Here is a 13,799-nt window from a genome sequence, read left to right as displayed (position 1 = left end):
AGCACAGGGAATGGAGTTACTAATGATGTAATGTATGTAATGATGTAACAACTTGATATGATGACAGATGGTAACTAAACATCATGGTGATCATTCTGTAGTGTATATATAAAAGGGAATTATTATATAATACACCCGAAACTAATACTGTATTCCAATTATACTTCAATGAAAAAAAATTTAAAAATAGGAAAGTCAAGGCAGAAAAGTGACACGAGACTGTCAATTTTACCACAGGATGATAATAGAGTAAATGAAGGAGATGATGAACTAGAAATAAAGCAGCAAACACAGAAGGGAGGGGAATCAGAATTATTTCAGAGATAAAAAAGAACAGAACTCCATTATTAAAACGTGGTAATTTTTAGCACTTTCAGGAGACAGTACAGTTTAGTGCTGTTGTAATCCTAGGCTTTGGAGTCAGACCTATTTGGATACAAAATCCACCTTGACTAGTTACTAGGTGTTGATCATAGGCAAATAATTATCCCGAGCCACTGTTTTCTCCCTTGGTGGGCTGTTGTGAAGATAAAAACATAAAGGGAAACGTACGTGAAGCCTTTAGAAAAACATCTGACTTGTAGAAAGTACTAAATAAACAGGAGTTACTGTTAGGTTCATCTTGCCAAGACTTTGCTCACATAGTTCCTTCAGCTTAGCCTCCCTTCTTGCTTTTCTCTATTTGCTTTGAGAAACTGAGCATTCAAATGTTACCTAATTCAAACATCATCTCTGGATCTATACTACACATAAGTCTCTTTATTTGATCTTATAATTTATACATACTGGCCATTACAATGTTTTTCATATTGTCTTATGATCTCCTTCTATCAACCCCACCAGATGATATTTAAAAAAATTTTTTTAAAGATTTTATTTATTTATTCATGAGAGACTGAGAGAGAGAGGCAGAGGGAGAAGCAGACTCCCCGCTGAGCAGGGAGCCCGATGAGGGACTTGATCCCAGGATCCCGGGATCACGACCCGAGCTGAAGGCAGACACTTAACCAACTGAGCCACCCAGGCACCCTGATATTTTAAATGTCTTGAGAGAACTTTGCATTCCTAAGCACATAACATCAGTCAATATCTGTTATTCACTTAGCTGTGTTATAGTTAGTAGTTTGTGTGTTTCTTTTGCTACATTTGACCTTTTTCAGGACAGGGACTATGAGGTATCCCAAATCCTCATAATTGCAACTGTACTTACATGAATGCAGAGCTGAAGTCCCATTATAAGCTGAAATGTAAAAATGTAATTATAAATTCAGGAGAGATAAAAGTAGCCATAGAAATATTTAATAGTCTAGGGGCACCTGGGTGGCTCAGTCATTAAGTGTCTGCCTTTGGCTCAGGTCATGATCCCAAGGTCCTGGGATTGAGCCCCACATCGGGCTACCTGCCAGGCGGGAAGCCTGATTCTTCCCTCTCCCACTCCCCCTGCTTGTGTTCCCTCTCTAGCTGTGTCTTTGTCAAATAAATAAATAAAATGTTAAAAAAAAATTTAGTCTAGTGGAGGAAAAATCTGGAAAATGCCCATGGCTGAGATGCTACTTTGGTACACTGGAAATGGAAACTATAGATGTTGCTTACTTTTATGAATAAGACCCCTAAATTTTGCACTAACCTGACATGTCACCAGCATTCTTGCTGAAACACTAATCAAAATAGCAGAAAAAAGTTATCTTAAAAAGAAAAGAGAATAAAATAACTAAATATAATTCAAAAAATCTTTCTCCAAAAGAAACCTATTTACTAATAAAAGCAAAGTTATTTACAGTAAGTATATTTATATAAAACAAAGTAAAAAGAACCACAAAAGACCCCAAATAGCCAAAGTGCTCTTGAAAAAGAACAAATCTAGATAGCATGCTCCCTGACTTCAAGATATAGGACAAAGCTATAGTAAACACGACAGCATGGTATGGCATAAAAACAGACACTTAGGTCAACGGGACTATAGAACAGAGACCCCAGAAATAAACCCATGCTTACATAGTCAATTAATCTTTGACAAAGGAGGCAAGATTATACAATGCGGAAAAGAGTCTCAGTAAATGGCACTAGGAAAACCAGTCAGCTACATGCAAAAGAATGAAATTCAACCACTTTCTTACACCATACACAAAAATAGACTCAAAAGGTATCAAAGACCTAAACGTGAAACCTGAAACCAAAGAAGTCCTGTAAGAAAATATAGGCAGTAATCTCTGACATTGGCGTTAGTAACAATTTTTCTAGACCTGTCTCCTCAGGCAAGGGAAACAAAAGCAAAAATAAACTATCAGGACTACATCAAAATAAAAAAATTTTGCACAGTGAAGGAAACAATCAACAAAAGGAAAAGGCAACCTACTGAATGGGAGAAGTGATTTTCAAATGATACATTATTTTTTTTAACTTTATATATAGGGATAGAGAGAGTGCACTCGAGATGGGGGGTTAGGGGCTGAGGGAAAGAGTATCTTTTTTTTTTTTTTTTTTAGATTTTATTTATTTTAAAGATTTTTATTTATTTATTTGTCAGAGAGAGAGAGAGTGCTCAAGCAGGGGAGAGGGGCAGGCAGAGGGAGAAACAGGCTACCTGTCGATCAAGGAGCCTGATGCGGAACTTGATCCCAGGACTCTGGGATCATGACCTGAGCCGAAGGCAGACACTCAACCAACTGAGCCACCCAGGAGTCCCAGATTTATTTATTTTAGAGAGAGACGGAGAGAGTGTGTGAGCGCTGAGCAAGCAGGGGGAGGGGCAGAGGGAGAAAATCTTCAAGCAGACTCCCCGCTGACCAAGGAGCCCAACGAGGGACTCAATCTCACAACCTATGAGATCATGACCTAAGCCAAAACCAGGAGTCAGACGCCCAACCAACTGAGCCACCTAGGTGCCCCAAGAGGGAGAGAGAATTTTAAGCAGGCTCCACGCTCAGCGCAGAGCCCAACCCGGGGCTTGATTTCACAACCCTGAGATCACGATCGGAGTTGAAATTAAGAGTCGGACACTTAAGTTACTGAGACACGCAGGTACCCCTCAAATGATATATCTAATATCATCAGGGAAAAGCAAATCGAAACGACAATGAGATATCACCTTATACCCATCAGAACACCTAATAACAAAAAGACAAATAGCCAGAGTTGGCAACGATGTAGAAAAAAAGAACCCTCATGTACTGTTGATGGGAATACAAATTGGTGCAGCCACTGTGGAAAACAGTAGAGAGGTTCCTCAAAAAATTAAAAATGCCATACAATCCAGTAATTCCACTATTGAGTATGTACCCAAAGAAAACAAAAACACTAATTTGAAAAGATATATGCACCCCTGTGTTTATTTCAGCATTAATTTACAACAGCCAAGATATGGAAGCAACACAAGTGTCCACTGACAGATGGATAAAGAAGATGTGTGTATGTACACAGACATACACATACACACAGATGGAGTATTGTTAGCCATGAAACAGAGTAAGATCTTGCCATTTGCGACAATATGGATAGACCTAGAATATATGCTAAGTGAAATAAGTCTGAGAAGACAAATATATGATTTCACTTACATGTGGAATCCAAAAAACAAAACAAAGTAGAAACAGACTCATAAATACAGAGAACTGATGGTTACTCAGGGGAGAGCGATGGCAGGATGGGCAAAATGGATGAAATGGCATGGGAGTTACAGGCTTCCGGCTATGGAATGAATAAGGCATAGAGATGAAAGGTAGAGCATAGGAATATAGTAAATGGTACTGTGATTGATGCTAACTACACCTGTATGAGCACAGCATAACGTACAGAGTTGGGGAATCACTGCTTTACACCTGAAACTAATATAACACAGTGTGTCAACTACATGTCAATTAAAGAATTTTAAAAAAACAAGGTAAAAAGTACAATTAAAAAATTGCTATTTGAAAATAAATATACATTTTTATCATTTTCTCCCTTCTTACCATGATGGATTTCATATTCTTTGGTTCCTTGTCCTTTAAATACTGCTAAACATGGCTGAAACACATACAGATTACTACAGATGTCTGGGGCAGAGGAACAGTCAAACTTACCAACCTAAAGTAGAAAATTTAAATTGATGAAAACAAAATCATACGCATTCATTTTTTTTAAATATTCATAAAGGAATGACATTGCTCTAACAATAGTTTCTAAACAGAAATTAACTGGCCATGAAAATAAAAGATAGAAATAATTCACATTTAACACTGAAACTCAATTTTAGTTAAGGGAAAAAAAAAAAGCCTTTTAGAGTTCAAAAGCCTGAGAAAATTTTCCAGAAAATAGGAAGTTGTTTAAGAAATCCACCCTTTCGGGCGCCTAGGTGGCTCAGTTAAGCGTCTGCCTTCAGCTCAGGTCATGATTCCAAGGTCTTGGGATCAAGCCCCTCATTGGGCTCCCTGCTCCACAGGGGGACTGCTGCTCCCCCTGCTGTGGTCTCTCTCAAACAAATAAATAAAATCTTAAAAAAAAAGTTCAAGAAATCCACTCTTCTGGAAATATAGGGAGTATTTATATAAGCTTGGAATGGGGGAGAGAGAAAACGTTTTCATACCCTAAAAGCAGAAATAATAAAGCAAAGCCTGACAATTTCATACACTGTAAGGGAAACAGCATAAAGAATACTAAGAGGGAAATGATAAACCAAGAAAAAATATCTGAGGATTTCAGAGGATCCACTAAGAAGTAAAAGATAAATATCCTATCAGAAGAAAGAAAATGGGCCAGAGACAGAAAACAGAAAAATCATGATTTGTTAATAATCACAAAAAAACTTTTTCAACCCCACTAGGAAGCAAATAAGTGAAAATGAATATTATTAACATATCACTTTTGGCTTATCAGAATGGTTATTAAAAAAATGATAATACCATGGCTGGCACAGGTGTGGAGAAATGGTTACTGACATGTTATAAGAATATAAAATGATATAAACATTCTGGAGGACAACTGGTAATGAGGACAATTTAAGAAAAAACAACCTTGGTTAAAAAAATTCTTCATACTGCATTTTTAGAGTATGTATTCTTAATATAAAAAAATAATGGAAATGATGTTAGTAAAAGAGGATTTGTTAAACAACTATGGTGTAACCATATAGTGAAATACTACCTAGACTTTAGGGAGGATGGTCTCTCTAGGATGATAAATATCTACATATGTGTTTAGTAGTGTATTTAATATATTTATACATATGTATATATTTATCATCTCTGAAGATCAGGTAGTGCTTCATACACATATATATACATCTACATATATACATATTCATATACAAACACACATATATATACATACACAAACTAGCATATAAGAAAATATACAACATTGTCAAATGGATAATTCTACACAAGAGAATATAGCAGTTCCCCCCTTATCAGTGGTTTCACTTTCCACAGTTTTGGTTCCCACTGGTCCAACTGTAATCCAGAAGTATATGATTCTCTTTCTCAGGTATTCTCAGGTCAGTAGTAGCTAAACACCACGTCACAGTGCCTACATCATTCACCTCACTTCATCTCATCATGCAGGCATTTTATCATCTCATATCAGTTTACAAGGGTGAGTACAGTGCAGTACAGTAAGAGACCATTCTCACATAACTTTCGTTATAGTATATTATTGCAATTGTCCATTTTATTATTATTGTTAATCTTTTACTGGGCCTAATTTATGAATTAAACTCTATTATGGATATGTATGTATAGGAAAAAAACAAGTATATATAGGGTTTGGTACTATCTGTGGTTTCAGGCATCCACTGGAGGCCTTGGAACATATCCCCTGCAGAAAAGAGGGACTACTGTATAGTGAATCCATTTTTTGGGGTTTTTCTTTTTGTTTTTAAAGACTGATTTATTTTAGGGGGAGAGAGAGAGAGAGATAGAGAGAGAGAGCGTGGAAGAGAGGGGAGAGGGGCAGAGGGAAAGGGCAAGAGCAACTCAGACTTTACACTAAGGGCAGAGCCAGACGTAGGGCTCAATCTCATGACCCTGAAATCAAGACCTGAGCCGAAACCAAGTCGGACACTTAACCAATTGCACCACCCAGGTGCCCCTACAGTGAATCCATTTTTATTAAAAAAGTTCATAAATAAAGTTACAGGTATGTCTGTTATAATAGCCATTATAATATACATTTATGTACACACATATCCTTATGCCCACATACTAAAACATATGCAGAAAAAGTTTGAAAATTACACAGTAAGTTTATAGTAGGGCTATTAACAGTGGTGAAAATATTAAATATTTTAATTCGTTTTTGTGCTTATTTATATTATCCTAATTTTTAAACTATGAGTACAAATTATTTACATAAATAAGAATTTTAAGAAGGGAAAGATATTTTTCTATGGTATGTCATTCCAGAGAACTGTCTGATACAGATATATCAAATGGCAGCTACTAAAGAGAAATGAAAGTTAACTGTTTTCAGATATCACTGTAGATTTTTAATAGAAAAACAAAATCACAACAGAAGAACAAAAGCACTTAGGGTTTTCTTAACCTAGAATTTCAAATAAGCATTTTTATGTTACCTAAAATATAATTTTATATATACTAAATTAATAAGAAAGCACACTAGCAGAAGACTAGGCAGAATGCATTTTTCTTACTTGAATATGTTCATTTTTAAGTAGAGTTTTTAGTTTCTTCAACTCAGGATCATTTGAATTTTCATGTTTTCCAAAATTAAAAAATATGAGCCACCGATGATGAGCCAACCGATCCTTAGAAGTGATAAAAATGTCAGAATCAAGAAATTCTAAGGGTTCTGTTTTTTATTTCTTTGACTTAAAGTTAATTTTAGGCACCATACCCATTACTTCAAAATACTGTCTAAAATTCAGACCCATTTATGCTTATACTTTGTATTTCTCTGGAATAATGCTATGTAAATCAATTCTATATTAAAGGCTAAAAATCACTAAATTATAAAATCTAAAAGCAGACAACTGTGCCAAAAAAAAATACATAGTATTAATGATACATAGCTAAAAAGTTGGGGGTAGAGAAGTAAGCTTTTTCAGGTTTAGCAGAGTTGGGTAGGGATACAGACTTAGCTCTGGGGTCACTGAGTAGGAAAAAAACGCTTTTACTACAAACTGAGTATTTCTAAAGCTGCTTCTTAGTTCTCAGTGAACAATATAAATAGTTCTGTAAGCAAGAACATATAAAATTCCACATCAGATCGAAAGCTGCTTTGTGATCAAAATCTTGGCTTTTTTGACACTCCCACTGAGGCCCCCATTCAGAACTGGTTATGTTGTATTGAACTCCAGACCCACCCTAAAGTTGCAACTCCAGCAATTAGAGTTTAACCTAGAATAGCTAACATATATACATTAATATATAAAATCCTTGAAACTGCTTTCTAGTGATGAATAAAACAAATGCTGATTTTAAAATGTTAAGACTTGAAATGTTACCAACATTTACTACCATTTATTATTATTAACAGAAATATTACCTCTAGTGTGTTTGCCGAAAGTAGTTCAAAATCTGGAAGATTATGCATTATTTCCAAATATATTTCTTTAGCATCCAATGAATTAAGGAACTAAAATAAGAGAATCATATTGTAATCTTTTAATCAACATCCATTTATTTTAGTGTCTTTTTTCCACAGAACTCTCTTAAGAAAAAAAAAATCACAAAAGTTAAAAACAGTTTTTGAGCTATTTATTCTAAATGTTTTTTAAAAAGTATATTTTGGCAATTAATAAAAAATTGTGTAACTGGGCTGTTTCTTAAAAATACTGATGTAAAATTAAAATTCCATTATCTGGAATTTTCTTTTAATTGTGGTGTGCATTCTATAATAATCCTCACAATAACCTGGAGTAACCTCTGAATTATTGGGGAAAAAACTGTATTACGTTCAGAGCAATTTTAATGCTCATCATGTTTTGCAGAATGCCAAAGCTTTACAAACTTTTAAAAGAATTATTAATTAAAACACTAGACTATTTGATGACCCAAGACACTGCATACCCTAACCAATAACTAGTAGGAATTCAGAACTTATAACTGGAAAATTGGAATACTCTTTATTATAGAGGTTTTCAGAAATAAAGTCGAAAAACCTAACCACCTAGGGGTTTGGCAGAGTTAAACATCCTGATAAAGACCTTATCTTAAAGGTTTAAAATACAAAGAAGTGAAAAAGGCCCATCTCCTTTCTAACAAATTTCCTTTATTTCTGTCCATATTTTATCCTTAGCATATTTTTCTCAACACTCTCCCTGCTCATGTAATTCTTAAAGAAGCAGCTGTTAACAACAATGGTCACATCAGGAAAATGTATTTGGGGGTTGACAAAACAGAGTTTAATTATGAACCACCTCTGCCTGATCATTCAGTATTACTTGAAAGGCCTGAAACTCCATTAAAAACTTAATAGCAACTTCCATGGTATTCCAGAGCTTAACTGTGCCCAACATGAGAATAACCATATGGAGAGAAACAATGGGTGTAACGTAGGAATAGAAAACGGTTTTTCCTAAGTTTCTATTCTTAAAACTTGTTTTTGTTCTTTTTTCTTAAATCTTTAGCATACTGTTAAAGATCTATATGAAATATTTTCTGTTACCAAAGGGCTTAAAAGGCCCAAAGTACTACATGCCATAGTACTACAGGTCATTGACATCGGTCACATTTATTAGAAAGATTTTATTAAATACTCCTGATTATTCCACTAGAACCTCATTATAAACCTGTTTGTCATATAGTAAAACTTGGTAGTTACACTTACAAAGGATACTGTATAACCTCTGAATTTCTCCCTTCCTCCCTCCCTTCCTTTTATTCATTATATACAGACATGTCCTCTATAAAACGTACATGTAAATCACTTTTAAAAGGTGTAATGTGGTGAACATTTCTCAATTACAGAACATACTAAATCAGTTGGGACAATAACTCTCTGCCTCAAAATAACCTAATTATAGCACCCAGAGTTTTCTTTATACCTAATGCAAAGTTACATACCTTTTTTGGAGATTACTTCCCAATATGTGTTTGGGGAGACAGAGTTTTAACAATTTAATATAACTTCACTATATTACAGTCACTTCACAATAAATCAGTTTATTACAGATTGAAATTTTTTTCCTTATCGGTGGAATGCAAAAAAAAAAAAACACTGGGTACTTTTTTTTGGGGGGGGGCAGATAACCACAAAATTACCCTCGATAGTATACTGGGTTTTAGAATAACATTAGGATATGAATGGTGTAAAATGCTGTTGTAAATAATACATCCCAAAACAACGAGGCCACACTGTAATGATTCACTACACTATGTGGACTTTTATCTATTTTTCTTCCCAATTACCCAGTACAATTCTGTCCACAGTAAGGGCTTGGTAAATAAATGTTTGCTGAATATACTGACTAGGAAAGAGGGAAGAGATGGATCTTCTCAAATGGATGTCAAGTATTACAACTGGAATTTATGTGGGAAAGAGAGCGTTTAAGGAAGACATAAACTACATATGACATACAAATAAATGAACTCACATTCCAACAAAACAAACCATTAAGCAGAAAAAACTGTCACTGGAATAAACAAGGCAAGATTTGCCAACAGCAAAAATGGAACTGACTTTGAGAGATAACCAAGATGTTTATATTAGACCGTACTTTTTCTCACCCAATTCAGTTTGAGGAGACCAACAGATGTCTTACTTTTCTAAAAACTTGAATGCTTTTAGAAGTGACAAGGACCATTTAATTCATCACTCCCTGTAGTTACACTTCCAGTATTACTCATTTATGTCTCCTAAGATTGCATCTGAGTTTGCAGTTTTATATCAAAAAGCAGAAAGATCTCACTAAAATATGAGACTGTAGTACTGAAAAACTTCTATTAAGGGACTAGGAATGCTCATGAACTGTGGGACAATATAAACAGAAATTTTCTATAGGGGCAATCTGGCAAAGCAAAATGAAATTAAAACTGCCATGGCTATTTCATCTAAACAGGTAACTAAAGAAGTACACAAAGATGAACAAACAACATTGTTCATTACAACATTACTTATAACCATGAAAAAGTAGGTGAGTTAAATATCGAGAGGACTGATTAAATTAAGTAACTAAGCATGTCACATTTAGCGAATGGATTGTTACTTAGGGATTGTTGATTTACCTATTTATGTGTATGTTTAGCTCTAGCAGATAGTATGTAACATACATAGGCACTATATATAGTGTCCACTTGTGTGCCAGATAATCTTCTAGGGATTTGAGATATAACAGTAAAAAAAAATTCAAACTTAAAAATGTATTGTGGGAGAAAAATAAAAATACAAAGCTAATATATTAGTGTATATTATAAGGTGATAAATGCTCTAGTTGCAGTGGAAGTGGATTTTAGAAAGATTTTAATGACAGAGCCACAGATTCTCCCAATGTAAGTTACAGAATATAAGAAAAAGAAGAGTCAACAATGACTCTAAGGTATCTGACCTGAATGATAAAGGATGGATTTTTTTATCAACTGAGATAGAGAAAACTGTGGGCAGAGCAGATTTATGGGAGAATATCAGTGGTATAGTTACGGATATCTAAGTTTGAAAAATCAGTTAACATCCCAGGGGAGATGTTGAATAGGCAGTAGAATACGTATGTCTGGAGTGGAGGTCAGAGGTCTGGGCCACAGACAGAAGTGGAGAGTTGTCAGCATGAAGTTATAATTGCACATATATGTAAGCAGAGATCTGGAAGAGTATTTATCAAGGTTTGATGGTGCTTATCTGTGGGTGATTTGGATTTACAAGAATTTTGCAACTGTCTTTATACATTTCTATACCCATACATGAATTTCTGTAATGAGTATGTGTTATCTTTGTCAACATCAAGAAAGCAGAATTAAAATACAGAAATAAAAACTAATTAAAGTTTCTCTTTTATTATTTTCTTTTGAGGTTTCCTAGGAACCTATTCAATATCCCATTATTTATCTTAGCTCCTTGATAACTAGCTTGAACCTCAGTCTTCTCATTCACAAAATTAGGGAGATGAACCATACAGATTTCCAAACTGAGTTTATAACCAGAATCTAACAGGGTGGTTTAAAAAAACAAATACTGAGTCCCAGCCAAATGTACTAATGATCTACTTTTTAGCATTAGAAAATATACACATAAATGGAAACCAATAAAAATTCATATAACCTAAGACTGTTTCCCATACTTCTGGGTTGTAAAGAGTAATGGTTTCTACCATTATAAAATAATCCTTATAGCAGATCTTAACATTAAACAGAATCCCAGAAATTACTTATTCTAAATAATGAAATGTTTATTGTAAATGGATTCATTTCCTTGTTCACTGTTTATAAAATGATGTCTTATGTTTGAATGCATGTATTCACATATATATAAAGAAATTAGTAACTCATACCAAAACACTGCTTTTCTCTTTGTTACTTAAGGTGGCTCCAGGAGGAAAATAGGCAGTTGTACTTGTTGTAATATCCAAACTTTTACAAAGGTTGTCCTGGGTGGCACAGTCCATCCATCCTACCTTAACAAGACCATCCTACAGTGGAAAGAAACAAAAAAACAGGTCACGTGTTGAGTAAAAGAGAAAGTTAAAGGAATTTAGATTTAAAAACCCCCAACTTTTCTACTGTAAATTTAAAATGTTTTTTAAAAAGTTTACACAAAAAACAAATGATGCAGATAAAATTGGTCTGATACAAAAATTCTACCTAACATATGCAGAAAACATATTTTTGAGCACACATAGATTTTTCACGATTTTCATAACTGATAAACTCCCAGGCAGCAAAGGGAGCTCCAATGAGTATTAAAGTATCAACAACATACAGATTATATTCCCCAACCTTAGTATGATGAGAGCTAAATATACAACAAAATAACAACAAAACAAAAAAAGTAAGAAATAAAGTTTGGAGGTGACACCAACACTAATATGTACCTCTTTGATTAAAGAAGAATTCATAATTATATTACAGGATATTTAGAAGTGAACAATGAAAGCACATCTCAAAACTCTAATTAGTTAGGAAGAAAAGTTTTATAGCTATGAATACATTATCAAAAAAAACCTTACAAATAAGTGAGTTAAGGAACTACAAAGAAATATTTAGAATCAATTCTTAAATGTCTTTCTTAACATGGCCATATGGTTTTACAAAATAATTGATGCTTACCAACATGCCACTGAGCCTGAGTCGTGTCTGTGAAGTCAAACAATCTAGAGGGGAAAAAAAATTATGACATAACTTTAGCTTAAGTTTGTACTTTCGTTTGCCTTCCCCCGCAAACTACCATGTTGACTCTAAGGTAACTGACTGGACTGCACTGGTAAATAGTGACACATACACTAGGTAGATACTGAGGCCAAAGTCTCATTCCACACACGCAAACACACACGTACGCACGCATGCATGCACACATTTTACCATTTTCTCGCTAGTTTCCCAGGATTTCTAGCTAAAGGGAATCTCTTTAGGATCTTCCTCTCAAATCTCTGCTCCTATCAACAATCCCCTTGATCCAAGAGACCTCATGATTTTGGAGAAATAAAATGGAATGGCTCTATTTGATAAAAGTATATAAAGAATCTTTAAAATACAAGTCTTTTACTTAATTTTAACTCCAGTAGTTAACATACAGTGTTAGTTTCAGGTGTACAATACAGGGATTCAATAATTCTATACATTATAGTGCTCATCATGGCAAGTGTACTCTTTAATCTCCATTACTTTTTTCACCCATCCCCCACCCACCACTCTGGTAACCATTAGTGTGTTCTCTCTATTTAAGAGTCTATGTCTTGGTTTGTCTCTTTTTTCCTATTTCTTAAATTCCATGTGTGAAATCATATGGTATGTCTTTTTCTGACTTATTTCACTCAGGATTATAGTTTTTAGATCCATTCATATTGTTGCCAACGGCAAGATTTCATTCTTTTTTTATGGCTGAATATTCCATTATATACGTATATGCCACTTCTTTATCCATTCATCTATTGATGGATATTTGGGCTGCTTCCATAATCTGGATATTATAAATAATGCTGCAATAAACACAGACGGATACAGATCTTTTTGAACTAGTGTTTTCATATTCTTTGGGTAATTACCCAGTAGAGGAATTACTGGATTATATGGTAATTCTATTTTCAACTTTTTGAGGAACCTCCATATTGCCACAGTGGCTTCACCAGTTTGCATTCCCACCAACAGTGTATGAGGGTTCCTTTTTCTCCACATCCTCACCCACAGTTGTTTCTTGTGTTTTTGATTTTAGTCATTCTGATAGGTGTCAGGTGTGAGATGCTCAACATAACTCATCATCTTCATGTGTGTTGGTCATCTGTGTGTCTTCTTTGGTGAGATGTCTATTCATGTCTCCTCCCCATTTGCAAATTGGATCGTTTTTTGTGTGTTGAGTTGTGTAAGTTCTTTATATATTTCCCATTCCATACGTTGTCTTTTAGTTTTGTTGTTTCCTTTGCTGTGCAGTTTTATTTTGATGTAGTCCCAATAGTTTACTTTTGCTTTTGTTTTCCTTGCCTCAGGAGACATATCTAGAAAAATGCTGCTATGGCTGTTGTCAGAGAAATTACTGCCTGTGCTCTCTTGTTTCAGGTCTCACTTTTAGATCCTTACTTCATTTTTGTGTATGGTGTGAGAAAGTGGTCCAGTTTCCCCAACACTATTTGTTGAAGGGACTGTCTTTTTCCCACTGCATATTCTTCCTCCTTTGTTGTAGATTAATTGACCATATAGGCATGACTTTATTTATGGGCT

General features: G+C 34.6%; 1 protein-coding gene across 6 annotated transcripts in view; it reads right to left on the bottom strand.

Moving 5' to 3' along the window:
- Positions 1-13,799, bottom strand: part of DNAJC10 (DnaJ heat shock protein family (Hsp40) member C10) — a 52,214-nt gene that overhangs the window by 17,220 nt on the left and 21,195 nt on the right. For 5 of the 6 annotated variants that reach the window (XR_003519159.2, XM_027589844.1, XM_027589849.1 and 2 more), the window contains 5 exons: positions 12,195-12,238; positions 11,420-11,557; positions 7,483-7,572; positions 6,629-6,742; positions 3,951-4,065 (listed from right to left, as the gene is read on the bottom strand). Coding sequence is in view for 5 of the 6 variants with exons in the window: in XM_027589844.1 (XP_027445645.1) it covers positions 3,951-4,065; positions 6,629-6,742; positions 7,483-7,572; positions 11,420-11,557; positions 12,195-12,238 (501 nt within the window). In the remaining variant the exon portion in view is untranslated. The remainder of the gene's footprint in view (positions 1-3,950; positions 4,066-6,628; positions 6,743-7,482; positions 7,573-11,419; positions 11,558-12,194; positions 12,239-13,799) is intronic. The other variant, XM_027589847.1, reaches the window with a different exon arrangement.

Source organism: Zalophus californianus, chromosome 3 (assembly GCF_009762305.2).
Source record: "Zalophus californianus isolate mZalCal1 chromosome 3, mZalCal1.pri.v2, whole genome shotgun sequence".
NCBI classification, from domain to species: Eukaryota; Metazoa; Chordata; class Mammalia; order Carnivora; family Otariidae; genus Zalophus; species Zalophus californianus.
The sequence above is the reverse complement of the archived record's forward strand: the minus strand, read 5'-3'. Positions and strand labels throughout refer to the sequence as shown.